We start from the raw sequence: 27278 nt of genomic DNA, 5'->3' as shown, positions 1-27278 counted from the left end.
TATTTGCAAATCTGGTATGTCATAAATGTATAGATGTAGCAGTACTGACTATCTGTATGTCATGTATGTCATATATGTCCTGATGAATTGAAAATGGGGGACCCTGATGTAAACAAGACGAAAGTCTTTCTCTGGTCTGCATCCCCTTAACAATTGTGTGTATTGAGCTGTACTGTATTGTACCCATTCTGCAATCTGTTAATAAAGTTTTCAATCAATCAATCAAGCAGCGTAACTAGTAAGAGTAGGATATGTACAGATATAGATATAGTATAGTAAAGAACTATGTGCAGGTAAGTACAGACAGGTGAGCATACGTATATATGCGGTAAAAAATATATATATATATATATATATATATATATATATACAGTATATATTGAACAATCAGTTATCACACTTTTTACTGTCCGTGCTATTTTATTATTTTTAGCCTATTTTAAACTGAATCAAACCGCACTTTCTTACTCTATCTAATCTATTCTATTTTATTATTTGTATTACTGAAAAACTGTGATTTACCTTACCTTGCTACCTCTCTATCTTTTTGTATTTAATTTGTTATGCTCGCTTATGCTTGTATTTTTTACTGTTGTGAAGCACTTTGAACTGCAACTTCTGTATGAAAAGTGCTATACAAATAAAGTTATTATATATATATATATATATATATATACACAGTATATGGTATATACAGCATTGTGGTGACAGAATTGTACAGACTGTGGTGACCTTGTATAGATATGGCAGAACTTGACACACAAACTGATCTCTAACCTGCTGAATGTGTTGCTCCAGAAGCTGCTGCAGATCCTTCAGGTTATCAACAGTAAACCACGTTATCTAGAACAAAGATGTTAATAACATTTACAAACTAGCAACGCAGAGAACAACGCCTTGGGTTTTTAGCAGGCCAGCGATAATTGGTCATAGTTCAAAAGCAAAGACAAAGCCACTGAACCTTCCATCTATCACCACTTTTCAGGGCTCTTGAGATTGAGTCTCTGTATCTCAATACAAATATCTAGGAATCGTAATTGATCATTCTCTCTCTCTTTTAAGCCTCGTATTCAGCAACTGGTGGAAAACAACTGAAGTCTTGCTTTTCCTTTGAGGCCAAAAGGAGACTTGGTGTTGCTACTTTTATGTCTGTGTTGGACTATGGTGATGTTACAAGCATCTAAGGCTGAGACCACTTATCGATTTATCGCAAATTATCGATAACTGCATGAAATCGATAAGTGGCATCACTTGGCGATTTTTTTTGCATGAGTAAAAAATATATATATATATATATTTTTATACTACCGGTATACTAAAATACGCTAGATCCACAAAGAATGGATTGCACGGAGCAAGTTGCACGCTTACTTTTTTTTTATTGATCTTTTTCCCCCTCCATTTTCCTCCGATTTTCTCCCATCCCAATGTTAGTCGTATGCCAATTCCCAATCCCCTTCCTGGTCGCTGCGCACTTACCCCCCACAGTCGGTCTGGGAGAGTGGAGGCTATCACGTGCTTCCTCCGACACACGTCCAGCCAATCACCGCTTCTTTTCACCTGGCAGCGCGGATCCTCCCCGAGAGGGCGTAGCGTGTGGGAGGACCACACTATCCCCCTCGAGTCCTATCCGCGCTTAGCAGGCGCCCCGACCGAACTGTAGGAGTCGCTGTTTACAACGACCAGGACCCACCCCGCCAGCTTCTCCCACCCTCTAATACTGCCAATTGTATTAGTGTGAACGGCCAGCCAAGCTGGTGACAACCCCGGAGCTGTGAGCTGGATTCGAACAGGCGAATCCAGCTCACAGCTCCGGGGTTGGTGACGAACGCAATCTCCGCTACGCCACCTAACCGCCCTAAGTTGCACCCTTACTTACAATTCATTATGAATTGAAAATGGGGGACCCTGATGTAAACAAGACGAAAGTCTTTCTCTGGTCTGCATCCCCTTAACAATTGTGTGTATTGAGCTGTACTGTATTGTACCCATTCTGCAATCTGTTAATAAAGTTTTCAATCAATCAATCACTGTGTCCACCGTGGAGCTCTGATCTTCATTACACATTTTAAAGCCCTTACTCTCCATTGTTCTCTGTGTGCTCTGGTTGGATGGTCTGCCTTATTGTCGTAGACTTAACCATTGTTCTCTGTGTGCTCTGGTTGGATGGTCTGCCTTATTGTCGTAGACTTAACCATTGTTCTCTGTGTGCTCTGGTTGGATGGTCTGCCTTATTGTCGTAGACTTAACCATTGTTCTCTGTGTGCTCTGGTTGGATGGTCTGCCTTATTGTCGTAGACTTAACCATTGTTCTCTGTGTGCTCTGGTTGGATGGTCTGCCTTATTGTCGTAGACTTAACCATTGTTCTCTGTGTGCTCTGGTTGGATGGTCTGCCTTATTGTCGTAGACTTAACCATTGTTCTCTGTGTGCTCTGGTTGGATGGTCTGCCTTATTGTCGTAGACTTAACCATTGTTCTCTGTGTGCTCTGGTTGGATGGTCTGCCTTATTGTCGTAGACTTAACCATTGTTCTCTGTGTGCTCTGGTTGGATGGTCTCCCTTGTCGTAGACTTAACCATTGTTCTCTGTGTGCTCTGGTTGGATGGTCTCCCTTGTCGTAGACTTAACCATTGTTCTCTGTGTGCTCTGGTTGGATGGTCTCCCTTGTCGTAGACTTAACCATTGTTCTCTGTGTGCTCTGGTTGGATGGTCTGCCTTATTGTCGTAGACTTAACCATTGTTCTCTGTGTGCTCTGGTTGGATGGTCTGCCTTATTGTCGTAGACTTAACCATTGTTCTCTGTGTGCTCTGGTTGGATGGTCTCCCTTGTCGTAGACTTAACCACTGGCATGTTTTTATTTATAAGGATATTCTTGGTTTGGTTCCATCATACCTACTGATCTACATCCTTTCTGATCTCAGTCCCTAAAGCCTGTACAGAATTGGGGAAAAGGGCGTTTTAAGTTTGCTGCTTCCTCTGCACTGGCTCCCTGTGGAATACAGGATTGTATTTAAGGTGTGTCCCCCCCCCCCGTCCCGCCCTTAACACTTTGAATGCCAGCCACGCTTTTTGTCGTTAGTTCATGCCGACCTTTGAGTGCCCGCCAACGCTATATAGCGGTTGTTTGTCGTATTTTTTTTTATTGGCGATTTGAATTCATATTCATATCAATCGAGCCTCACGCTAGTGTTGCAGACTCTCTCTGAGCTCAATTGGGAAGATACCGCCCCCTATCGTCTCTCCCTGTGTAACTGCACCCCATTGCGTCTATTCGTATGCTAACGGAGTTGTTTCCGCGGTCGGTTTGCGCGATCTGATTGGCCACTGACGTTTATCTCAGCACCAATCGCGTTACTTCTAACAATCGCGCCAGTAGGATGTTACCCTAACCTTAACCCTAACCTTACCCAACTAACCCTAACCTTAACCCTAACCATAACCAACTAACCCTAACCCTAACCTTAACCCTAACCTTAACCAAATCGCGCAACCGAACGCGGAAGTGCAACTGCGGGCCAATCAGATTGCGCAAACTGACCGCGGAAACACAACTCTGTTAGAAAAAGATATCAGGCCACCCCATTACTTTAGACTGACGAAGGAGGGGGGGGGGGGGGGGGGGGGGGCAGTTTCCTCATTTTACTTTTCCGTCAAGGCCAACTGAAGAATCCATTGTGCTCGCCGGCTCGGAAAACGCGTGGATTATGTATTTACAGTACCCAACACTGTAATCAATAAGCGTGATCGATATTTGGAATGGCGATCAGGAATTGGAATAATCTTTTTGGATAACATCTGATCTCAGGTAAGGAATTTATTTTACCAGTCTTAGGATAATAAGACCTGTTTTCACCTATATCTCAGAGTTTGCCCTATGCGTGTGTGTGGCTGTGATCGCTGATGAGGAAATGAGAGAATCAATTTTTCAGCCCGCCTCTATAGCGTGCATAAGTACACATATACTATCGATAATCTAGCGTTTATTTGAAAACGATTCATAAATAGGCCGAAAAATGACAACGTGTTTGTGTATGCCAGAATATTCCAGTAAATGCCTTTTATCACGGAATCTTTATATTTTCCTTGAAAACGAGGGCTTTTCAAAATGCTATAAAACGGAAATGAACCGATTAAAAAACAATCCGTTTCGACAATGTTGACTGCAAACAAGTCATTGATAAGCGACAGGCAGATTAGACACATAGCCATAATTTACGCCAGAGATTATGCGTTCACAACGCTATCATTGAAGTGGGTGCTGGCATTTAACCATGCTTTACCATGTTAATGGCCGGCACTGAAAGTGTTAAGAAACTCCTCATCACCCAATCCTCCACCCACACCCTCTACTCTGGCACAGCCAACCTCCTCCATCAAGCCAGGACCAGGCTCCGCACCGTGGGAGATCAGGGCCTTCTGCTGGGCTGCTCCCAGGCTGTGGACTAGTCTCCCTGACCACCCGAGGGGCTGAGCTCCACAGTCTGTGGACACTTTTAAACTAAGCCTAACAACTATCCTTTGCAACCCTTTCACTGCCACACGACACACACGACTGTCGGTTGTGTGATAGTAAAGGGTTAACCTTCTGTCGTGTGGCAGTGAAAGGGTTAATAGAGCCTTTGGCTAACTCCACTGTTTTTGTTTTGTGTATTGGGAATTGCCCTAACCATGCCCATTTTATCTGTTGCTTTTCATAAAATGTTTTACTTTGATTTGTTTTTAACCTGTAGATTTCATTGTGAAATGTAAAGTGCACTATAAATAAAAATGTATTATTATTTAACCAGGCAGGTAAATTAAGAAAGAACAAATTCTTATTTACAATGACGGCCTGGCGACAAAAGGGCCTCTCGAAAGGGGACAAAAAATGTATAGAAAAGAGACCGACGATACATACATCCCAGAGGTAAGGGAAATAATTAACACATCAAAGATCAAACAAACAACCAAATAAAATTACAAGGTATATAATACATGAAGCAGAACAGTCAAATTACAGTTAAAGGGCTGAAGGGTGACAGTTGCAGGTGTGTAAACAACTCTGTGATAGAGTCCTTAAAAGTAGTGAGGGGGAACAATTTGTCCGTTTTCAAAGTCTTTTACATCTCGTTCCAACTGCTGGGAGCAGCAAACTGGAAGGAGGATTGACCGAAGGAAGTGTTAACACGGGGAACATCTAGCGAGATATGGTGAGCAGCTCTGGTGTTATAGGGAGTAGATGACAATATTTCAACAAGTCTGTTGCAAAATGATCTGAATCCTTGGGAGCTGGTCTCACTGGATGCCTTTAAAGTCATCCTTAATGACTTGGAGGCAGGCACATCTGGGTGCAGATATCAGGGGTGATTCATACTGCTCCTGTATGAACCCTGATGGTGATGACTTGTGACAAATATTGATGGACATTTTTGTAATATTTTGTTTAATACATTTTTAACCCTGTTAATTGCGCTGCTGCCCGTCTTGGCAGGACGCTCTTGTAAAATAGATTGTTTTACCTCACTTGAGACTTTTCTCCTGGGTAAATAAAATATGTATAAATAGCATACTTGAAAAATGTGTAGACTTAGAATGTACAAAAGAAAAACATGATCAATCCAAGACACTTAACTTTTAACTTTGGAAATAATTTTCAAATGAATGTCAGTGTGATTATTAGACAAACAGAATAAATAAATGCTTGGAAATGTGCTATATAAATAAAATGTACTTGACTTGACCTGAACGTGCAAAATGTCCGTATTTGGTTTTTTAAATAATAAATAATAATAATAATAATAATAATAATAATAATAATAATAATAATAATAATAATAATAATAATAATAATAATAATAATAATAATAATAATAATAATAATAATAATAATAATAATAATAATAATAATAATAATAATAATAATAATAATAATAATAATAATAATAATAATAATAATAATAATAATAAATACACAAAAAAATAATTTAAAGGTCAAATTCCAGGGTAAATTACCTCTCATATTTCGGCAAACAGAGGTTATCTGATCATATTAGTCCCGTGCGAATCAGCATCCTACTAATTTGGGGTTGTCAGTTGATTTTGGTCGTTAATAAAATCAATACGGAAGGTTTTAAATGCATTTTCAGTCCAAACACCAAATCAATCTGCTTCACCTCCGCATGGAGGCCTACAGGTCCTTCTTGAAAATATATATTTCCATCCAAAAGTAGGTGCACATAATGTAACTACTGTAATTTTCTAATATCCTATCCAACGGTCAACACTATAGGCGTGTCAAGTTCAATCACCTCGGTAAAAACCTATCCAGTGCGAATGTGCATCTAGAAATCCCAGAGGTCGGGGGGGGGGGATTCTCTATTACCATGGGTCCCCGCGTAATACTAGTCCTGTGTGAATAGGGCTTTTCTTTTAACCCTTTCACTGCCACACGACAGCCGGTTAACCCTTTCACTGTGACAATACAGAAGGTTAGCCCTTTACTATCACACAGTGGCAGTGAAAGGGTTAACATGTATAATGAAACAGAATCAAATCTCAGAATTTGCTTTAGTTTAAGTAAAAGGAAAACTACTGTAAGCTAAGATAAATAATATTATTCTAGACAGGATGGTCTACAATGTCTATAACATTGTCACACAATCATATTATTACACAATCAAATCGAATAGAAATGTCTCAATCGATACAGATAGTTTGTTTGTCAACTATATTTAGAATATGCCAGTAATATTCCAACGTATAACTTTGCCAAACAGAATGTGATACCTTTTCAAGTATTCCTTCAGATTTGTAGTGTCCAGCTGGGATGAAATGATTTATTCCTGAAGTTCTGTAATAAAGAAAGTTTTATTTATTTTTTATTTTTTTTAATACGTACAGTATATAATTTAAACAAACCATATACATGAGCCGACATGAGGCTACCTCATAAAGTATGTCCGATTGTACAACCTTAACAGGAGAAATAATATTTAATATAAAATAACATATACATTACATTGCAACGGAGGCTTGTTTTTCTTCCCCTGCCCTCCACAGGACCTCGGCAACAGCCAACACGAGACACTTGCTTCTGGTAGCGCTGGACGGTCTTAATCTCAAGAGTGACAAAAATGACAAAATAATACCTTAAAACCCAAGTCGTCTCAGGTATAGAGACAGAATTCATACCACAACGCATGCGCCCCGATTTGACCACATTCACACGGCAGCCATTTTGGCTCTCTAAACCCTGTTCCCACCCGTGTGAATATAGTCAATTACTTCACATAATACCTCTCCAAAAGCCCTCTTTGATGTGACATTAAAGTGACTCTACAGCAGGGCACGTGGGGCTTACATCAGAGGGGAACATACCGGAGGCCTGCATCACTGCCGTCAGTCCCGTCGTCGAATAGGAGTCTCTTCAGAACGCAGGCTTGGACGGACGCCAGGACCCCACAAGGACCACCCTACGTAAAAAGGGCACAGTCGGGAACGCGGGAACATTCCACGTCGTGAACCGCAAATCAATCAATATGATGATTATAATTGAATGGACTTTTTTTTTAAGTGCATTCATTTACTAGATGATGGGATTACAGCACAACAAGTGGAGCCCAACCTTCTTCTGCACGAGTCCGTATCTCAGAGCGTGTGTTTCTGAGAACGTGAAGCTCTGGCTCCTCCACTCCGTGTTGAAGCAGCTGGTGCTGGAGCCCAGGAGGACTCGCTTCAGGGTCTGCAGCACCGGCCGGCACAGGAGACACACGCCGTGAGTCAAAGGGGACCACAGAACATGGTAAATGGTGCTTTTATATAGCAGCATTTACGTATATATAGCAGCTTTTATATAGCATTTACATAGCAGCATTTATATAGCAGCATTTATATAGCAGTTTTTACATAGCAGCATTTATATAGCGGCTTTTCCCGGTGTCGTCTCGGACCGTCCCGATCCTACGTGTCTTCCCATTTGGCCGCTGTTGTGTCTGTCCGCTTGAAAAAATATTATATCTATTTAAAAGATTTTATCTTTAGAAACACTTTTAAAAGAAGGAGGTACTGTATAGTTTAGATACATTAAGAGGTAACATTGTAAATTGTATATCGCATAGTAGTGTATATAAGAACCAGTTTCTCAGGAACCTAGCATGTCTTTTTTTTACCATGCATATCTTGTGTCTTATCCATTAAATTTTTTTCTATGCCTATTTCATTCTATTTTATTATTGTATTTTGCACAATCAATACGGGCATGACCCCCCGCATTTCACTGTATGCCCTGGTGTGTATGTGACAAATAAACCTCTTGACTTGACTCGAGTGTGTGCAGTCGTGTCTCCTTTGGCGTGGCTGCGGGTCCTGGGGCGCGTGGCTATCATTCCTCTGTGGAGTTCGGGGGTGGGGGGGGGCGTGGGATTTGCCGTATTCCTTGTTGTGGTTCGGGGCATGGCGGTGTGAGTGGCGCGCGGGCTGTTGTTTGTGTTTTCATTCGGTCATGGCGTGCTTTATCGGGGGGGGGGGGGGTGTCTTGGATGGGGATGTGGTGGGGATTGATGTGTGAGGTGTTTGGGGGACTGACTGTTCCGGGGGGGGGGGGGGGGGGGGTTCACATGCCTTCGTTCAAGCAACACTGTACTATTGTACTTATTTTATGCCTATTCTTAAGTCTGCACGTTTACATTGCACTACTTTTATTGTCTTTTATACCTATTCTTATGTCTGCAATTTATGCATTGTTTTTTTATTTTATCAATTGTGTGCTGATTTTATGCCTATGTTCATTTTATACTAATTGCTGTGGTGCACTCTGGACTGTGGTCCATGTGTGAAAAGTACTATATAGATAGTTATTAATATTTATTATTGTTATATTGTAGAAATGTGTGCATTGAAATGTCTGTAAAGTCTCGACGACATTGAAAATGAGGGTGACCTCAATTGTCTTTGAGAATAAATAAAGGTTTGAATATAGCAGCTTTTATCCAAAGCGCTTTAACATTTAGTTCCTCACATTCACCCATTCAACAGTGGATCTGGAGGTAGAGCAGTCGTCTGGTAATCCAGAGGTTCCCGGTTCGATTCCCGCTCCTCCCGGGCAGCGTGTCGGTGTGTCCTTGAGCAAGACATTTATCCCCTAACTGCTCCCAATGAGCAGGTTGGCACCTTGCATGGTCGCATGGTGCATGGTGTGTGAATGTGTGAGTGAATGGGTGAAATGTGAGGAACAAATTGTAAAGCACTTTGGATAAAAGCCGTTATATAAATGCAGCCATTTACCATTTCTTTTACCCATTCACTCACACATTCACACCGAGGCAACCATGCAAGGTGCCGACCTGCTCATCGGGAGCTGTTAGGGGTTAAGTGTCTTGCTCAAGGACACATCGGTCCTGATGACCAGACGACCGCTCTACCACCAAAAATCATAACATCAGTTCACCTACAGTGGCAGTGTGTTGGTCCATAGGGCAGCTTGCGTGGCCGTGCGGTGGGACGCTCGTCCGGACGGACAGCCTGGAGAGTTCCTGTAACTCCTCGTCAAAGTCCACGTCATCTGGGAATCCGTTAACACACAGTCAGCCAGGGTTCCCACAGACATTGCAAAATGAAATTCAAGGACTTAAGTACTTTTCCAAGCACTATTTTTCATTTGAAAAGGGCATTTAAAAGGATACAATTCACTTTTAAATGCCTCTTTTTATAGAAAGTGTGATCCAATATTTATGGCTTAAAACCAATTTCCGACAATTAGTTACATTTTAAATAAAAAAAAGATTACTTTCTTGATTCAGAAATGTTTTATCATGGATGAATAAAACTTTCAATGCGAATGGCTGATTTGAATTTCAATTACTTTTTAAGCACCTTGTTAAAAATTTTGCTGTTTTCAAGGAATTCCAGACCTTGATTTTTTTTTTTTTTTTTTTTAATCAAGCACTTCAATGACCTTGTGTGAACCCTGCAGTCAGCTCTGATGACAAGTAGTTTGATGAAAAAAGGAAAAGGTGTCGAATGAAGCTTTTGAACCTATTGACCCATCTCAAACTCTGCCGCCTTTTTTTCTCCTTTCGATCCTCCGATCACAACGGCAAACCCTCAGGAAGCAATGGTCGCGATTGGAGGATCAAGAAAAGAGGGCGGGGCTTGAGATAGGTCGATGACAATTAGGAATATGCCAATTACCCAAAATCATCTCCGATATGTGTAGATCGTCTGCGTTTTGCTTGGTCGATGACTTCGCTCTAGGAGAAAGATGTGATCGAAAATATTATCATGTTCATAAGTCCTGTTTAAATACATATTTCTCTGTACAAAGCTTTATCTAGTTTAACTAGTCAAGTCACCTAGGCGACAGTCTGGCGTATGTTCTTAAAACAACGGCCAAGGCCCAGAACAGTTTGACATAGATACCACACGTCCAAGGTTCTTTTCCAATTAATCTTGACTCCAGTCTTGTGTCAGACACGACAAAGGCCCTAAACCCATCTTTTGTTTTCATTTTCTCATTTTTGTTTACCTTTCTTGTCATATCTGTTCATCTTTTGACGTCATGTCATCTTTGTACTTAATTGTAAGCCTGACCAGAGCTCTTCACTTTCTGGTCAGAAGTGTACACTTGTCTCTCTGATTATAAACTAAGCATACTCTTTATGTGGCCACAGAAACAGATAATAAACTATGTTATATTTGTATATACAAATTGACTAGTCTAAATGTCTACAGTTCACGGTCATGGCTGATTTAAAATATTCCACAACAAAGAAAGACATTCTGAACAACCAGAAACGATCAAAGGATAAATGTGCCTCATACCCGAGAGGAACAGACACACATACATACATATTACTACATAAGACTACAGTACATGGGGTGGCATTGCCGTCGCTGTGCATGGCGGTGTGAGTGGCGCGCAGGCTGTTTGTGTTTTCCTTCGGTCATGCCGTGTTTTATCGGGGGGGGGGGGGGGTGTCTATTGGATGGGGATGTGGTGGGGATTGATGTGTGGGGTGTTTGGGGGACTGACTGTACCGGGGGGGTTCACATGCCTTCAAGCAACACTGTACTATTGTACTTATTTTATGCCTATTCTTAAGTCTGCACGTTTACATTGCACCACTTTTATTGTATTTTATACCTATTCTTATCTCTGCAATTTATGCATTGTTTTTTAATTTTGTCAATTTGTGTGCTGATTTTATGCCTATGTCCATTTTATACTAATTGCTGTGGTGCACTCTGGACTGTGGTCCATGTGTGAAGAGTACTATATAGATAGTTATTCATATTTATTATTGTTATATCGTAGAAATGTGTGCATTGAAATGTCTGTAAAGTCTCGACGACATTGAAAAGGAGGGTGACCTCAATTGTATTTGAGAATAAATAAAGGATGGATGATGATGATGATGATGATGATGATGATGATGATGATGCACACAGACACACACACCTATAAACATGAACAAATACACATAATATTGCCATGAATCAGAGAACACACACACATACAACACATGTAGAATGATTGTAATGTGATGTGATTATCATAATTATTGTATGATCATGTAAAGAATGTCACTATTAATTATGTGCTCATTTTAACTAATGTACTTTTGGCAATGATGATATGTCACTTTAAAGTAGAAAAGCCAAACCCGGGGTTGCAAATTACCCTTGGCTAGAAATCCTACATGCAATGCATCTGTATCTTGTTATTGTAGAAAACGATGTTTTCTTTTGCATTGTCCCCGATAAATAAACTAAAATAAATAAAACCGAAGAAAGGTTTTTATTTTTTATTTGTATATTTATTTATTTTCTATTTTTATTTGTCTTTTTGTGATCTCTTATCATTTATTTAATATTTGTTTTTATTATTGTAATGTCTGTGTGAATGTCAATTCAAATTATGATTAGGGAAGGGAGGGGATTGAAGGGTGTCTTTTTTCTTTTTGTCCTGTGTTAATGTCTGTATATATGTATGTATATATAAAATAAAATAAAATGCAATAAAAATATTTATAAAAAAAGAAAAAAGAACACACAGGAGGCGAGTGCTGCCGACAAGTCCGAACTAACTCACCTCCTTGTGGTCAGCAGGTGGTCGCCGCCCTCTCCTCTGTCCGGTGAGCTCCACGGCTGTCCTCTCTGCTGAGCGGACTCTGTGACCCTGATGTGATGTGATGTCGGTCCACTCCTCTCCAGGCTCCTTCCCTGCAGGCCGGTCACAGAGGGCTCATCCTTAGTGCCCCAGTTGTCCTCGCCGTTGACGGGCAGCGCGGGGGGGGGCACCCCGACCCTTCGAGTCTGACGTTTTCTGTTAGTTTCCTACAAGGGCAGATACCGGGGGGGAAAAGGAAATGTGAATATGAAGTGATGTGCTTAAAACGTGATGAGAGTGTTCACGACGTGCTAAACCTGTTCATATGAGGACCGGTGCTACTTCGATAAGGACCATATAGACACCAAAAAGTAAGGTACTGGAAATGAGGGATGCACCGATCCGATATTGATATCGGATATCGGCCCCGATATGACTAAAATAGCTAGATCGGGTATCGGAGACAAGCGCGGACCAAGCGCTCGTCACCAACGCGAGAGACACTGGTATCAAATCCGGCTGTCATACTGGCTCGATTGGCAGAGTCAGCGGGAGGGAAGCCGGTGGGGTCGTATTCTGGTCGTTGTAAACAGCGACTCCTACAGGTCGGTCAGGGCGCCTGCACAGCGAGGGAGGGAGATGGTAGTGTGACCTCCCACACGTTACACCTCACCAATGAGAGTCCTCGCTGCCAGGTGAAAAGATGCTGCTGGCTGTCTCCTATGTGACTGAGGAAGCATCTGATAGACTTCAGGGCTCCCTAGACCGACCAGTGGGGGGCACATGCGAGCAACGACCAGGAAGGGGGGATTGGCATAACGACTAAAATTGGGATGAGAGAAAAACACAGAAAAAACAGGAGAAAAAGTGGATCAAAATAAAATAAATAACAATTCAGTACATTTATATCTATGTGTTAATTTGTTACATTTTGTTTCACTAAGTTAAAGTAATGTTTTAAGTCAAGCCTGATGTTGCCTTGCACAAAAGAATGATCCCAGTCTCTTCCACACAGTGAGGCATACCGTTTAACCCCCCCCAACCACCTCCAATGTAAATTACCCAGTATGGTTGTCAATATCCCAATGTACCCAACCCCCCCCACCCAACCTCCTCCAATGTACAGTTTCTACGTCAAATGTATATACTCCCTTTTCTTGACTCCTTCTGTATCACAAACAGTACTGTATTTGCAAATCTGGTATGTCATAAATGTATAGATGTAGCAGTACTGACTATCTGTATGTCATGTATGTCATATATGTCTATATGAATTGAAAATGGGAGACCCTGATGGAAACAAGACAAACGTCTTTCTCAGGTCTGCATCCCCTTAACAATTGTATGTATTGAGCCGTACTGTATTGTACCCATTCTGCAATCTGTTAAATAACATTCATTCATTCATTCATTCATTCATTCATTCATTCATTCATCGGATCGGTACTCGGTATCGGCCGATACCCAAAGCCCAGGTATCGGTATCGGGACTGAAAAAGTCGGATCGGTGCTGGAGACACATCGAATTATTCAATAGGGTGCAAAGAAATCACAAATGTTTCAACACAAACGTGCCTTCTTCAGAGTTATACAAGGCATTAGAAACAGACCCTTTAAACCCTTCCCACAGGAAGCCTGTTGCTTATTGGCTAAAGACAGGGAGGGGTCAGGCTGGATAAGCAATTCATATACATCACAATGCCCTTTACCACATTCATAAATAGAGATCAGTAACTTGACATCTGCATAAATAAAAGAAAGCCGATTTAACTATGCATGTTCAAAAACACAAATGAATAATAGATCATATTTTTCTAAACGATGATCCGTGTCTCAGGTAACTTCCCTTTTAATTAAATATACTTACTAATTATCAGGGATTCCTGGCTTTTTGAGGGACTCTGGTGGTCGAAAGTCATGGGGAGTGAGCTGGCGTCGTGTCAAGAGCGAATTTCTGTCCTACTGTGAGCCACACTGCCACCGCTGAACATTATAGATCTCAGTGACAGCTCAGTTAAAGCTTGGACAAATTTGTAATTCTGGCTGCTCTATATTGTGACTGCTCTTTGGGAAGCTTGTGTTTCTTACAAAAACAGGGCACTTTGCTCAAATGTTTGTCTTTTGAGAGTAAATGTAAAGCAGGCAACCTCCTCCAACAATCTGAGCCACACTGCCCTCAAAAGTAACATTCAAGAGAATAACCCCCACTAACGTCTCTATGTATGTCTCACAACAAACAGCAGCTAAATACAGTAATAATCAGAAATTAATGAAATACCTGAGGTGAGCTGGCTATTGGACCAGCCATCATCCCACGTCTTATGCGATTTGTTTTGTTCTTCTGGACACTCTCAGAGATATTAGTATTTTTCTCCGCTTCCCTCTTGGTGAAGCTTTCATTTTCCTGGGGTTTTCGACGATCCGAGGGGAGGTTATTAACACCGCCGAAACCGGTCACACTGTGCGTGATGTACATGCCTGGCCCAGACGTGGAGCCACGGGAGGGAGAGGCCCCTTCTGTAAAGGATCTGAGGAAGACAAATCCCACAACAATTCAAAAACACGTTGGGTCATTGCACCGTTCAAAATACCAGGCAATGAAGAGACGGTCCAAAATTATTCTGTTCACATTGATTCAGACAAAAAACACCTTGATTTGTCAGCTTTGCTGAAAACAAACCCTTTAGCGCTTTCCTCTGTCATCTTGTCATTCACTGCTGGGGTCGTCTCCACAACGGGAGACATTTTAGCCAAGTTCATAGCCGGGGTGGTTTGGATAGGAGGATCAATAACACCCTTATCACGCCTCTCAATGTGATGCTTTACAATGATCTCCAACAGTGTTCTGAGTGGATCCTTTTCAACCTGCGTGATGAGAAATGTCACATCATCATCATCAGAGACAGTCAAGTGAGTTAGCCAACATTTAGTAGTTAGTCACCAATAGGCGTACGTACCTTGTTCTTTCTATATAGACCGTCCATCTGAAGAATCTGTCTTAAATCTGCTCTGTTGTTGATACTGGAATCCGTGCGCGGGAGCTCCTCGTCCATGCAGGCCATCGTTCTCCGGAGTCCCTGCACATGAACACAGTTTAGTCAATGTACAGTTTCTTCGTCAAATGTATATACTCTCTTTTTTAGACTCTTTTTGTATCACAAACAGTACTGTATTTGTAAATCTGGTATGTCATAAATATAGGCTATAGATGTAGCAGTACTGTCTATCTGTATGTCATGTATGTCATATATGTTATGATGAATTGAAAATGGGGGACCCTGATGTAAACAAGACGAAAGTATTTCTCAGGTCTGCATCCCCTTAACAATTGTATGTATTTATTGAGCAGTACTGTACTGTACCCATTCTGCAATCTGTTAATAAAATGTTCAATCAATCAATCAATAGCCTAGCTAGACAGGCTACAGCTAGCTGCTTATTTTCAACGACACGTTCTTCTACACCTACCCTTCGACTGAGATATTCCCGCACAAGGGATGAAGAAACTTCCTCGACCGACGATACGACCATGATGGCATCGATCGGACAGACAACCAAGACGAGTATTGTTGTTATTCTCCACTCAGAACTGAAGGTAAGAGACTAGTTGTCTCACCATCATCAACAACAGAGAAACAGTGCGCTGTGCTGCGGCAGAGCTGTAACGTTGGGTGCGTCCAATCCATGGGTACAGCCGGTCTGACTGTCAGTTAACCTGCTCAATGTGCGCATGTCTCGCAGCACAGTTTGATGTTTGCGAGTGTCTGTTTCTATGGTTACACTGGCTGCTCGCGTGGTGACGTCGCACGCACGACCTTGATACTTCAAAGAGTGCCGCCTTTGCTTTCATCTCATCTCATTTGAATCTCAAAGCATTTCTAATCACCACAAAGTACCAGAAAATACCCTAAAGTACCCCAAAATACCCCAAAGTATACCCCAAAGTACCCCAAAGTACCCTAAAATACCCCAAAGTACCCCAAAATACCCAAAGAAAATACCCCAAAGTATCCCAAAATACCCCAAAGTACCCTAAAATACCCCAATGTATACCCCAAAATACCCCCAAAGTATAACCCCAAAGTACCCCAAAACACCCCAAAGTATAACCCCAAAGTACCCCAAAACACCCCAAAGTATAACCCCAAAGTACCCCAAAACACCCCAAAGTACCCCAAAATACCCCAAAGTATACCCCAAAATACCCCCAAAGTACCCCAAAATACCCCAAAAGTATACCCCAACACTTGCTAAAAGTCACACATACCATATTATTGTTCATTATGCAGTTGTGTTCTTCCTGACTAACTGCAGCAGCCTCCTTTAAAGGGGAATGGTTTAATTATAAGTATTCGCATATTATTTATGTGCCCCAGATTATTATAACAGTTCAGTCAATATTTGTGAACAAGCACCACTCCTATAAATTGGAAATTAGATTAGAATCAATGTAGCCTATTGCCATTGTACAAGTAGAGTACAGCGAAATTAAATTGGCATCTGCAGAGTGCAAAGGAACAGTATTTCCTTGTAGTAAGTAAGTGCATTGCCTGGCAAGATCTGGAGCGGAGGGCACAAGACCGAAGAGGATGGAGGAGCTTCGTCGACGGCCTATGTTCCTTTGGGAATTTAAAGGCCTAAGTAAGTAAGTAAGTAAGTAAGTGTAAGTAAGTGTAAGTAAGTAAGTAAGTAAGTAAGTAAGTAAGTAAGTAAGTAAGTAAGTAAGTAAGTAAGTAAGTAAGTAAGTAAGTAAGTAAGTAAGTAAGTAAGTAAGTAAGTAAGTAAGTAAGTAAGTAAGTAAGTAAGTAAGTAAGTAAGTAAGTAAGTAAGTAAGTAAGTAAGTAAGTAAGTAAGTAAGTAAGTAAGTAAGTAAGTAAGTAAGTAAGTAAGTAAGTAAGTAAGTAAGTAAGTAAGTAAGTAAGTAAGTAAGTAAGTAAGTAAGTAAGTAAGTAAGTAAGTAAGTAAGTAAGTAAGTAAGTAAGTAAGTAAGTAAGTAAGTAAGTAAGTAAGTAAGTAAGTAAGTAAGTAAGTAAGTAAGTAAGTAAGTAAGTAAGTAAGTAAGTAAGTAAGTAAGTAAGTAAGTAAGTAAGTAAGTAAGTAAGTAAGTAAGTAAGTAAGTAAGTAAGTAAGTAAGTAAGTAAGTAAGTAAGTAAGTAAGTAAGTAAGTAAGTAAGTAAGTAAGTAAGTAAGTAAGTAAGTAAGTAAGTAAGTAAGTAAGTAAGTAAGTAAGTAAGTAAGTAAGTAAGTAAGTAAGTAAGTAAGTAAGTAAGTAAGTAAGTAAGTAAGTAAGTAAGTAAGTAAGTAAGTAAGTAAGTAAGTAAGTAAGTAAGTAAGTAAGTAAGTAAGTAAGTAAGTAAGTAAGTAAGTAAGTAAGTAAGTAAGTAAGTAAGTAAGTAAGTAAGTAAGTAAGTAAGTAAGTAAGTAAGTAAGTAAGTAAGTAAGTAAGTAAGTAAGTAAGTAAGTAAGTAAGTAAGTAAGTAAGTAAGTAAGTAAGTAAGTAAGTAAGTAAGTAAGTAAGTAAGTAAGTAAGTAAGTAAGTAAGTAAGTAAGTAAGTAAGTAAGTAAGTAAGTAAGTAAGTAAGTAAGTAAGTAAGTAAGTAAGTAAGTAAGTAAGTAAGTAAGTAAGTAAGTAAGTAAGTAAGTAAGTAAGTAAGTAAGTAAGTAAGTAAGTAAGTAAGTAAGTAAGTAAGTAAGTAAGTAAGTAAGTAAGTAAGTAAGTAAGTAAGTAAGTAAGTAAGTAAGTAAGTAAGTAAGTAAGTAAGCATTGCTACCAGCTTGGCTGGTCGTTCATACTAATACAATTGGCAGTATTAGGGAGTGGGGATCGGACGTTGTGGACAGCGACTCCTACAGGTCGGTTGGTGCGCCTGCGCAGTAGAATCAGGAAGCAGCGGGGGCGGCGTGTCCCTCCCACGCAGACCCTCGCCGCTGAGAGATCACGCTGTGCAGGTGAAAAGATGCAACGGCTGCCTCCTCGTGTACCGGAGGGGACACGTGATGCAAGGCTTCGTCCACATTGCAGCCGGCTTGTGGGAGGCATGGCCTAACAACGTTCGAGACAGGGGAGGGAATTGGACAATACGAAATTGCTGAAGGGAGAAAAATAGAAAATGGGGAGAAAAAGTAGATACAAAAAAATTTAATGATTGTGAAATATTACTGTAATGAGTTATGAGTGGTATGTGTATGAACCAAGCATCCTTGACTCCAGGGACAACGATGGACTTTTCGTTTCTATCCCTGACAAAGCAAATACCCATGTGATCTGTATATGTTTATTGTCTAAATAACCTACTACCTATACTTTTCACTCATTCTGCTCACTCAAGAAGCTGGTCTTGCAATGCTCCAGAGGTTCCTCATGGGGAAGCAACAAAATCCTCTATTCCGGCCATAGTAGCCTATATGGCTACAGGGAAGGCTGGGGGGATTGAGAGAGAGGGAAAGGCAGGTAGAAAGAGAGCACTTTCCTTAGAAGGTGACCGGTCAGCAGAGGGGGAAGGGGGGGACTAAAATATTCAAAATGGGTAGTAGTGAAGGGTAAGGGTTTGTTGTTTTGTTTAAACTAAAAAGTCAGAAACCGGAGGAAACAGCTGGATTTAGAGCATTTAATCCAATAGTACTATCTAAAAGTTTGGAGGGACTGCTAAAAGGAGGCGTCGAGACTAAGGGTTGAAAGGGAAATCTTTTATAAGAGGTTATCAGTATTAGGAGTTTCTTCTTTCTCTCTAAAATCTTTCTTTGGCCTGAATAATGAGAACCACCAGCTGATCACAGAGGCAGTGCTGACATTTCTGCATGAATCAGAGTTGTACCAGAGGATATAATTTTTTGTTAATTTTCTTATTTTAGTTTTTCTCAATTGTGGGCGTGGTTTAATTATAGAACTGAGGAGGGCAGTAATACGCCATGTGGCGTTTATGTAACGGATATGCACCGCGATAGTGTGACTACGGTGCATGGAAGTAAAACTCACTGCCCAGAGGCATTCAAGCTCAGCACTTAGAGAGGAATTCCTTTCTTGGCACAGCGGCTTGTGTTGCTTCCCCCCGTGCGGACGCCCGGGGCTCGACTCCCACTCAAGGCGCGGTCGAAGTTTCGTGGCAGGTACTAGGTTGTACCTGTTACATTTACACTGCCAAAAAAGAAGAAGTGCTACACTGTGACTGTATACAATCTCTCTTACAAAAAAGCCCTGCATTTAATTAAACATGTTAATGTTAGTTCAGTAAAGTAATTCAGTTAATTCATAATAGTTCAGTAATATTTCAATTCAGCGTGTGATGTTTTTCTGTGCCATATTTGTGTTAGTAATGCTGAGATTCTGTGCTCAGTCAGGCACTTGATGTCCTTAATAAGCCCATCTGAAAGAGGAGGGGGTGCAGCTAGTGGCAGCGTCCCTTGCCCCAGTCAGGAAATAAGGTTAAGTGTTAAAACTACACTTAGAATTATGTGCACATAGATTATTTTGTTAATTTAACAATTACAGGCTGTGTTTACAGATTGTTTTTGGAAACAATCCTGCAGGGAACAGAGGCCAGGATGCCAGAATGAGAGGCCAGGCCATCAACCACCAAGACCTTCTCTATCAATGGAAATGACACGGTTCATAATTAGATTCTGTACAGTAACTTGATCAGATAAAAACTGATAGTATTTGTAATTATATATATTTATGTATATCACATTTTATCTAAGGCTGGGCAATATATCGATTTATCGACATCTTGCTCATACCCGCATACAGGCAGAGATCACGTGACGCTGTCGTGTCACGGGAGGTAAAGAAGTGGTCCGACCAATCAGAAGCCACGCTACAGGACGCACTCGATGACGTCGACTGGGGGATGCTTCAGGCGAGCTCCAGTGACGTCAGTGAGTTTGCTGATGTTGTCGTGAGTTTCATAACAACACTAGCGGATAGCATTGTACTCACGAAGATGGTTCGGGTCTTCCCGAACCAGAAACCGCGGGTTGACAGTACTATCCGAGTGGCACCGCTGCTTATAACCTGGGCAGAGCGTCAGGAAACATGGAGGAGTATAAGGCTACAGTCTATACTCTTCTGTGCAATGCTGTAAAGCTTGCTAAGAGGACATACGCTGGCAAGATAGAGGCACAAATGGTCCAGAACGACACAAGAAGTTTATGGCGAGGACTACGGACAATAACTGACTACAAAGTCAGCGCCCCCTCAATGGGGAGTGCCGACGCCTCTCTCGCGGATCAACTCAACTCCTTTTATGCACGGTTGGGTGCAAACAGCGGCGATGCTAGCTCACCGGCTAACGACGTCACTGACGCGCCGGCCGTCATGGAGGGGGGGGCATCCGCGGGGGGGGGGCACTCTCTCAGTGACGGAACACAGTGTGAGAAGAGCATTTATGCGGGTGAACACCAGAAAGGCAGCTGGCCCAGATGGGATAAGAGGACGTATACTTAAGTCCTGTGCTAACCAGCTAGCCCCAGTGTTCACCACCATATTTAATCTATCCCTGGCTGAGTCCGTGGTCCCTGCCTGCTTCAAGGTGTCCACTATAAAACCGGTACCAAAGAAATCCTCCCCAACAGGTCTTAATGACTACAGACCGGTGGCACTCACCTCTGTGGTCATGAAATGTTTTGAGAGGTTTAGTTGGTTAAGGATTACATTTGTGCCTCCCTCCCCAGCGATATGGACCCTTTGTAATTTGCATACAGGCCAAACAGGTCCACTGACGATTCGGTCTCTCAAGTACTACACAGCACCCTCTCTCACCTAGACTGCCAGAAGGGGGGCTATGTGAGACTGTTTTTCATTGACTATAGCTCAGCGTTCGATCCCCACCAGACTGGTGGACAAGCTGATCGAGCTGGGTCTGAGCTCCGCTCTGAGCGCCTGGATACTGGACTTTCTGAGTGAAAGGCCCCAGGCGGTCAGGGTTGGGGGTCAGACCTCCAACACCATCACCCTGAGTATCGGGTCCCCCCAGGGCTGTGTTCTGAGCCCCCTGCTGTATTCACTATACACACATGATTGTGTGGCCAAGTTCAGCTCCAACTCCATAGTGAAGTTTGCGGACGACACAGTGGTGGTGGGGCTGATCTCTGACAACGACGAGAAGGCCTACCGGGAGGTGTCTGGGAGACTTGTGTGACTGGGAGACTCATGTGACTTGTGTGACTGGGATACTCGTGTGACTTGTGTGACTGGGAGACGTGGTAAATACACAGGTCACAACATGTTTACAGGAACGTTTTAGAGTTGTATTTTGATTGTATTTGGAGTGTGTATTTCGTGACTGTAGGGAACTCGGGTAAATCAATGTTTGACCCACTTCCAGTGATGAAGCTAAGCTAGGCTAACGTTCCAGGAGTTCCCTAAGCCTAATGCATGCAGAGAGACAAAAAAGGTATGTATCTTCTTGTCTAACTCCAGGGAAGATGTTAAATAAGCTAATTTCCCAAAATGTTGGAGTTTTCCTTTAAGAACTCATTTGGTATCTGCCATGTCAACAAGGCAGGTAAAGTCAAATTTATAGTCCAAAATAATGTCATTATGTAATGAGATTTGTTATTGGGGGACCGAGTGTTGAGGAGAGCAAAACTGGTCATGTGAACACTGAACAGGGGCAGGAATGCTGGAGTGTGTAGCTGCCTGTAAGGGCCGGAGTAGGCTCAAATCCACTCCACGCTTTCTAAAAATCCTTTGAGTATTGATCTCGCGATACTCCCCGTGCTATTATGCAGAGGTCTCGCGGGGTTTCCCGTGCTACTAACGCGCGCCAGCTGCAACGCGTTATTTCTTTCCGTCGCCGCATTTCTGGCAAGACGCTCTCTGATTGGCCGACGCCTGTTTATACACTGGTTAAGCTTGGGCACTCTTTCGAAGTTGGTTAAGGTTAGAGTTTGTCTGACTTAGAGCATGGCGATAGAACGCCAGGTAGTTTGCAGCCATGTTCTATAGATATCTATGGTTTGCACTGCAGGCTGTTCGACGCGGAAATGGGCAAAGACACAGCTCGTCACGCGATTGCATTTCAGTGGCCAATCAGAGAGCGTCAGTCAGTGGCCAATCAGAGAGCGTCTGCCAGAAATGCGGCTACGGAAAATAAATAACGCAGCTGGCAACAGAGCTCTGATGACGCGTCAGATGTGCGATACGGCGACCAGCAGAACAGATAAGATGGAGTCCAGGCTGAGGAGTAAACAAACCTCCTCCAGGTGCTTCTGTGGATGTAGCGAGGCCGGCAAGAAGAAGAAGTCCAAGTTGTTTTATGGGTGTGGTGACGAACGTTGGAAAGTTTGTGGTTGCTTGTTGTTGAGACTCAGGAGTTGCGGGATGGAGTATTTCAACATACCGGGCGCCGAAGCAGTTAGCCGAGTGCTAACCGTTAGCCACAGAGCTGGAGTGGATGTCTGTCCGGGGGAGAAACAGGAGAGCGGAGACTCCAGATGGAACACAGGAGGGCCGGGTGGTCGGGAGGCAGTCAGCTGGTGATCGGGGTCCTCTCACGTGACGCTAGAACATTTGTGACGTCACAGTATGATGTCACAAAAGAACATCCTAGAACATTTGTGACGTCACAGTATGATGTCACAAAAGAACATCCTAGAACATTTGTGACGTCACAGTGTGATGTCACAAAAGAACATCCTAGAACATTTGTGATGTCACAGTGTGATGTCACAAAAGAACATCCTAGAACATTTGTGGTCTATATATATTCAACAATTGTCTCATTGTGCATCGTGAGACAGGACTGAACACAGACTAAACAACATAGATTGAAGCTGCATTTCCCAACCAAGATGCCAACCATGTTGCTGTGGAAGGTGAGTGTCCACAACAGCTAGCTAGCTGTTCTACTGGAATACTGAATGTTAATATTGAATCAGACAATATTGAATACTGAATGTTAATATTGAATCAGACAATATTGAATACTGAATGTTAATATTGAATCAGACAATATTGAATACTGAATGTTAATATTGAATCAGACAATATTGAATACTGAATGTTAATATTGAATCAGACAATATTGAATACTGAATGTTAATATTGAATCAGACAATATTGAATACTGAATGTTAATATTGAATCAGACAATATTGAATACTGAATCAGACAATATTGAATGTTAATTCAGGTTGACAGTTGACACCATTTGACAGTTGACAGTTGCCGGCGGTGCACAGGCATCACCCACACTTTCACAATTTCCCAGTGCGGTATTGTCTAGTTATTATTGTAATGGACCTCTGGATGCTGGGAATACATTCCCTGAGATGCATAGATGTCCCTAGAATCGGATACCAAGAACATGCAAATGGACCATATTAAAAAAAAAGTCCATAAATGTGTATTCTACGTTCTTATGGAATGAATGAGATAAAAAAAACATTTAATTAATATTGACCCTGCTCCCTCCAGACATGCTGCCCCCGCGCCTGCTGGTGACCCCGCGCCCTCCAGACATGCTGCCCCCGCGCCTGCTGGTGACCCTGCTCCCTCCAGACATGCTGCCCCCGCGCCTGCTGGTGACCCTGCTCCCTCCAGACATGCTGCCCCCACGCCTGCTGGTGACCCTGCTCCCTCCAGACATGCTGCCCCCGCGCCTGCTGGTGACCCTGCTCCCTCCAGACATGCTGCCCCCGCGCCTGCTGGTGACCCTGCTCCCTCCAGACATGCTGCGAGCAGATACTAGTGGGAATCGAACCAGGAAGCCCAGACAAGCGACCCTTGACAAGCTGCCGCCTCCCAGTGAGTACTGATACAGGACTCACACAAACCCCTTGACAAGTAACCTCACAGAGTACTGATACAGGACTCACACAAACCCCTTGACAAGTAACCTCACAGAGTACTGATACAGGACTCACACAAACCCCTTGACAAGTAACCTCACAGAGTACTGATACAGGACTCACACAAACCCCTTGACAAGTAACCTCACAGAGTACTGATACAGGACTCACACAAACCCCTTGACAAGTAACCTCACAGAGTACTGAGACAGGACTCACACAAACCCCTTGACAAGCAGCCTGACAGAGTACTGATACAGGACTCACACAAACCCCTTGACAAGTAACCTCACAGAGTACTGATACAGGACTCACACAAACCCCTTGACAAGTAACCTCACAGAGTACTGATACAGGACTCACACAAACCCCTTGACAAGCAGCATCACAGAGTACTGATACAGGACTCACACAAACCCTTGACAAGTAACCTCACAGAGTACTGAGACAGGACTCACACAAACCCCTTGACAAGCAGCCTGACAGAGTACTGAGACAGGACTCACACAAACCCCTTGACAAGTAACCTCACAGAGTACTGATACAGGACTCACACAAACCCCTTGACAAGTAACCTCACAGAGTACTGAGACAGGACTCACACAAACCCCTTGACAAGTAACCTCACAGAGTACTGATACAGGACTCACACAAACCCCTCTGACAAGTAACCTCACAGAGTACTGAGACAGGACTCACACAAACCCCTTGACAAGTAACCTCACAGAGTACTGATACAGGACTCACACAAACCCCTTGACAAGTAACCTCACAGAGTACTGATACAGGACTCACACAAACCCCTTGACAAGTAACCTCACAGAGTACTGATACAGGACTCACACAAACCCCTTGACAAGTAACCTCACAGAGTACTGATACAGGACTCACACAAACCCCTTGACAAGTAACCTCACAGAGTACTGATACAGGACTCACACAAACCCCTTGACAAGTAACCTCACAGAGTACTGATACAGGACTCACACAAACCCCTTGACAAGTAACCTCACAGAGTACTGATACAGGACTCACACAAACCCCTTGACAAGTAACCTCACAGAGTACTGATACAGGACTCACACAAACCCCTTGACAAGTAACCTCACAGAGTACTGATACAGGACTCACACAAACCCCTTGACAAGTAACCTCACAGAGTACTGATACAGGACTCACACAAACCCCTTGACAAGTAACCTCACAGAGTACTGATACAGGACTCACACAAACCCCTTGACAAGTAACCTCACAGAGTACTGATACAGGACTCACACAAACCCCTTGACAAGTAACCTCACAGAGTACTGATACAGGACTCACACAAACCCCTTGACAAGTAACCTCACAGAGTACTGATACAGGACTCACACAAACCCCTTGACAAGTAACCTCACAGAGTACTGATACAGGACTCACACAAACCCCTTGACAAGTAACCTCACAGAGTACTGATACAGGACTCACACAAACCCCTTGACAAGTAACCTCACAGAGTACTGATACAGGACTCACACAAACCCCTTGACAAGTAACCTCACAGAGTACTGATACAGGACTCACACAAACCCCTTGACAAGTAACCTCACAGAGTACTGATACAGGACTCACACAAACCCCTTGACAAGTAACCTCACAGAGTACTGATACAGGACTCACACAAACCCCTTGACAAGTAACCTCACAGAGTACTGATACAGGACTCACACAAACCCCTTGACAAGTAACCTCACAGAGTACTGATACAGGACTCACACAAACCCCTTGACAAGTAACCTCACAGAGTACTGATACAGGACTCACACAAACCCCTTGACAAGTAACCTCACAGAGTACTGATACAGGACTCACACAAACCCCTTGACAAGTAACCTCACAGAGTACTGATACAGGACTCACACAAACCCCTTGACAAGTAACCTCACAGAGTACTGATACAGGACTCACACAAACCCCTTGACAAGTAACCTCACAGAGTACTGATACAGGACTCACACAAACCCCTTGACAAGTAACCTCACAGAGTACTGATACAGGACTCACACAAACCCCTTGACAAGTAACCTCACAGAGTACTGATACAGGACTCACACAAACCCCTTGACAAGTAACCTCACAGAGTACTGATACAGGACTCACACAAACCCCTTGACAAGTAACCTCACAGAGTACTGATACAGGACTCACACAAACCCCTTGACAAGTAACCTCACAGAGTACTGATACAGGACTCACACAAACCCCTTGACAAGTAACCTCACAGAGTACTGAGACAGGACTCACACAAACCCCTTGACAAGTAACCTCACAGAGTACTGATACAGGACTCACACAAACCCCTTGACAAGTAACCTCACAGAGTACTGATACAGGACTCACACAAACCCCTTGACAAGTAACCTCACAGAGTACTGAGACAGGACTCACACAAACCCCTTGACAAGTAACCTCACAGAGTACTGATACAGGACTCACACAAACCCCTTGACAAGTAACCTCACAGAGTACTGATACAGGACTCACACAAACCCCTTGACAAGTAACCTCACAGAGTACTGAGACAGGACTCACACAAACCCCTTGACAAGTAACCTCACAGAGTACTGATACAGGACTCACGCAAACCCCTTGACAAGTAACCTCACAGAGTACTGAGAACTAACCAATCACGTGCCTCCCACAGGATCAGATCGGAAGCGCCGCGGTTCCTGCTTCCCAGACTCCCCGGCCCCGCCCCCCTCCTTCCAACCAGAAATCAAAGGGAAGCATCCCCCTCTGCGAGCAGCACTCGACCCGCGCCGTCAGGAGCAGATAAGGCGGGAGCAGATAAGGCGGAAGGAGACAAGGCGCAGTAGCGAGGCGGTATGTACACAGTTTGATTGATTGATTGATTGAAAACTTTATTGAACAGATTGCAGAATGGGTACAATAGTACAGTACGGCTCAATACACACAATTGTTAAGGGGATGCAGACCAGAGAAAGATTTTCATCTAGTTTACATCAGGGTCCCCCATTTTCAATTCATCTCTCTCGTACAGTCCCAGGCAGGCAGGCGGTGCTCTGCGTGATACTGTGACCGTAGAGGTGAAACCTGCAGGGTGCTGGAGCAGAGGGCTGAAGTAAAGCCTGCTCACTCAGTCGCTCACTCAGCCGCTCACTCAGTCGCTCACTCAGTCGCTCACTCAGCCGCTCACTCAGTCGCTCACTCAGTCGCTCACTCAGTCGCTCACTCAGTCGCTCACTCAGCCGCTCACTCAGTCGCTCACTCAGTCGCTCACTCAGCCGCTCACTCAGCCGCTCACTCAGTCGCTCACTCAGTCGCTCACTCAGCCGCTCACTCAGTCGCTCACTCAGCCGCTCACTCAGTCGCTCACTCAGCCGCTCACTCAGTCGCTCACT

General features: G+C 42.9%; 1 protein-coding gene across 3 annotated transcripts in view; it reads right to left on the bottom strand.

Annotated features, from left to right (window-relative positions):
* Positions 1-15705, bottom strand: part of mindy4 (MINDY lysine 48 deubiquitinase 4) — a 38968-nt gene extending 23263 nt beyond the window's left edge. The window contains exons 1-12 of one of the 3 annotated variants that reach the window (XM_084309831.1): positions 15556-15705; positions 15045-15164; positions 14768-14952; positions 14366-14615; positions 12070-12314; positions 10170-10228; positions 9431-9540; positions 7606-7722; positions 7359-7453; positions 7000-7098; positions 6768-6831; positions 778-843 (exon numbers count right to left, since the gene is read on the bottom strand). In XM_084309831.1, the coding sequence (XP_084165957.1) occupies positions 778-843; positions 6768-6831; positions 7000-7098; positions 7359-7453; positions 7606-7722; positions 9431-9540; positions 10170-10228; positions 12070-12314; positions 14366-14615; positions 14768-14952; positions 15045-15164; positions 15556-15618 (1473 nt within the window). In that variant the 5' untranslated portion in view covers positions 15619-15705. The remainder of the gene's footprint in view (positions 1-777; positions 844-6767; positions 6832-6999; positions 7099-7358; positions 7454-7605; positions 7723-9430; positions 9541-10169; positions 10229-12069; positions 12315-14365; positions 14616-14767; positions 14953-15044; positions 15165-15555) is intronic. The other 2 variants (XM_084309832.1, XM_084309833.1) reach the window with 2 other exon arrangements.
* Between the last annotated feature and the right edge of the window lie 11573 nt (positions 15706-27278).

Source organism: Notolepis coatsorum, assembly GCF_963971535.1.
Source record: "Notolepis coatsorum genome assembly, chromosome: 3".
In the NCBI taxonomy this organism is placed as follows: Eukaryota; Metazoa; Chordata; class Actinopteri; order Aulopiformes; family Paralepididae; genus Notolepis; species Notolepis coatsorum.
The sequence above is the reverse complement of the archived record's forward strand: the minus strand, read 5'-3'. Positions and strand labels throughout refer to the sequence as shown.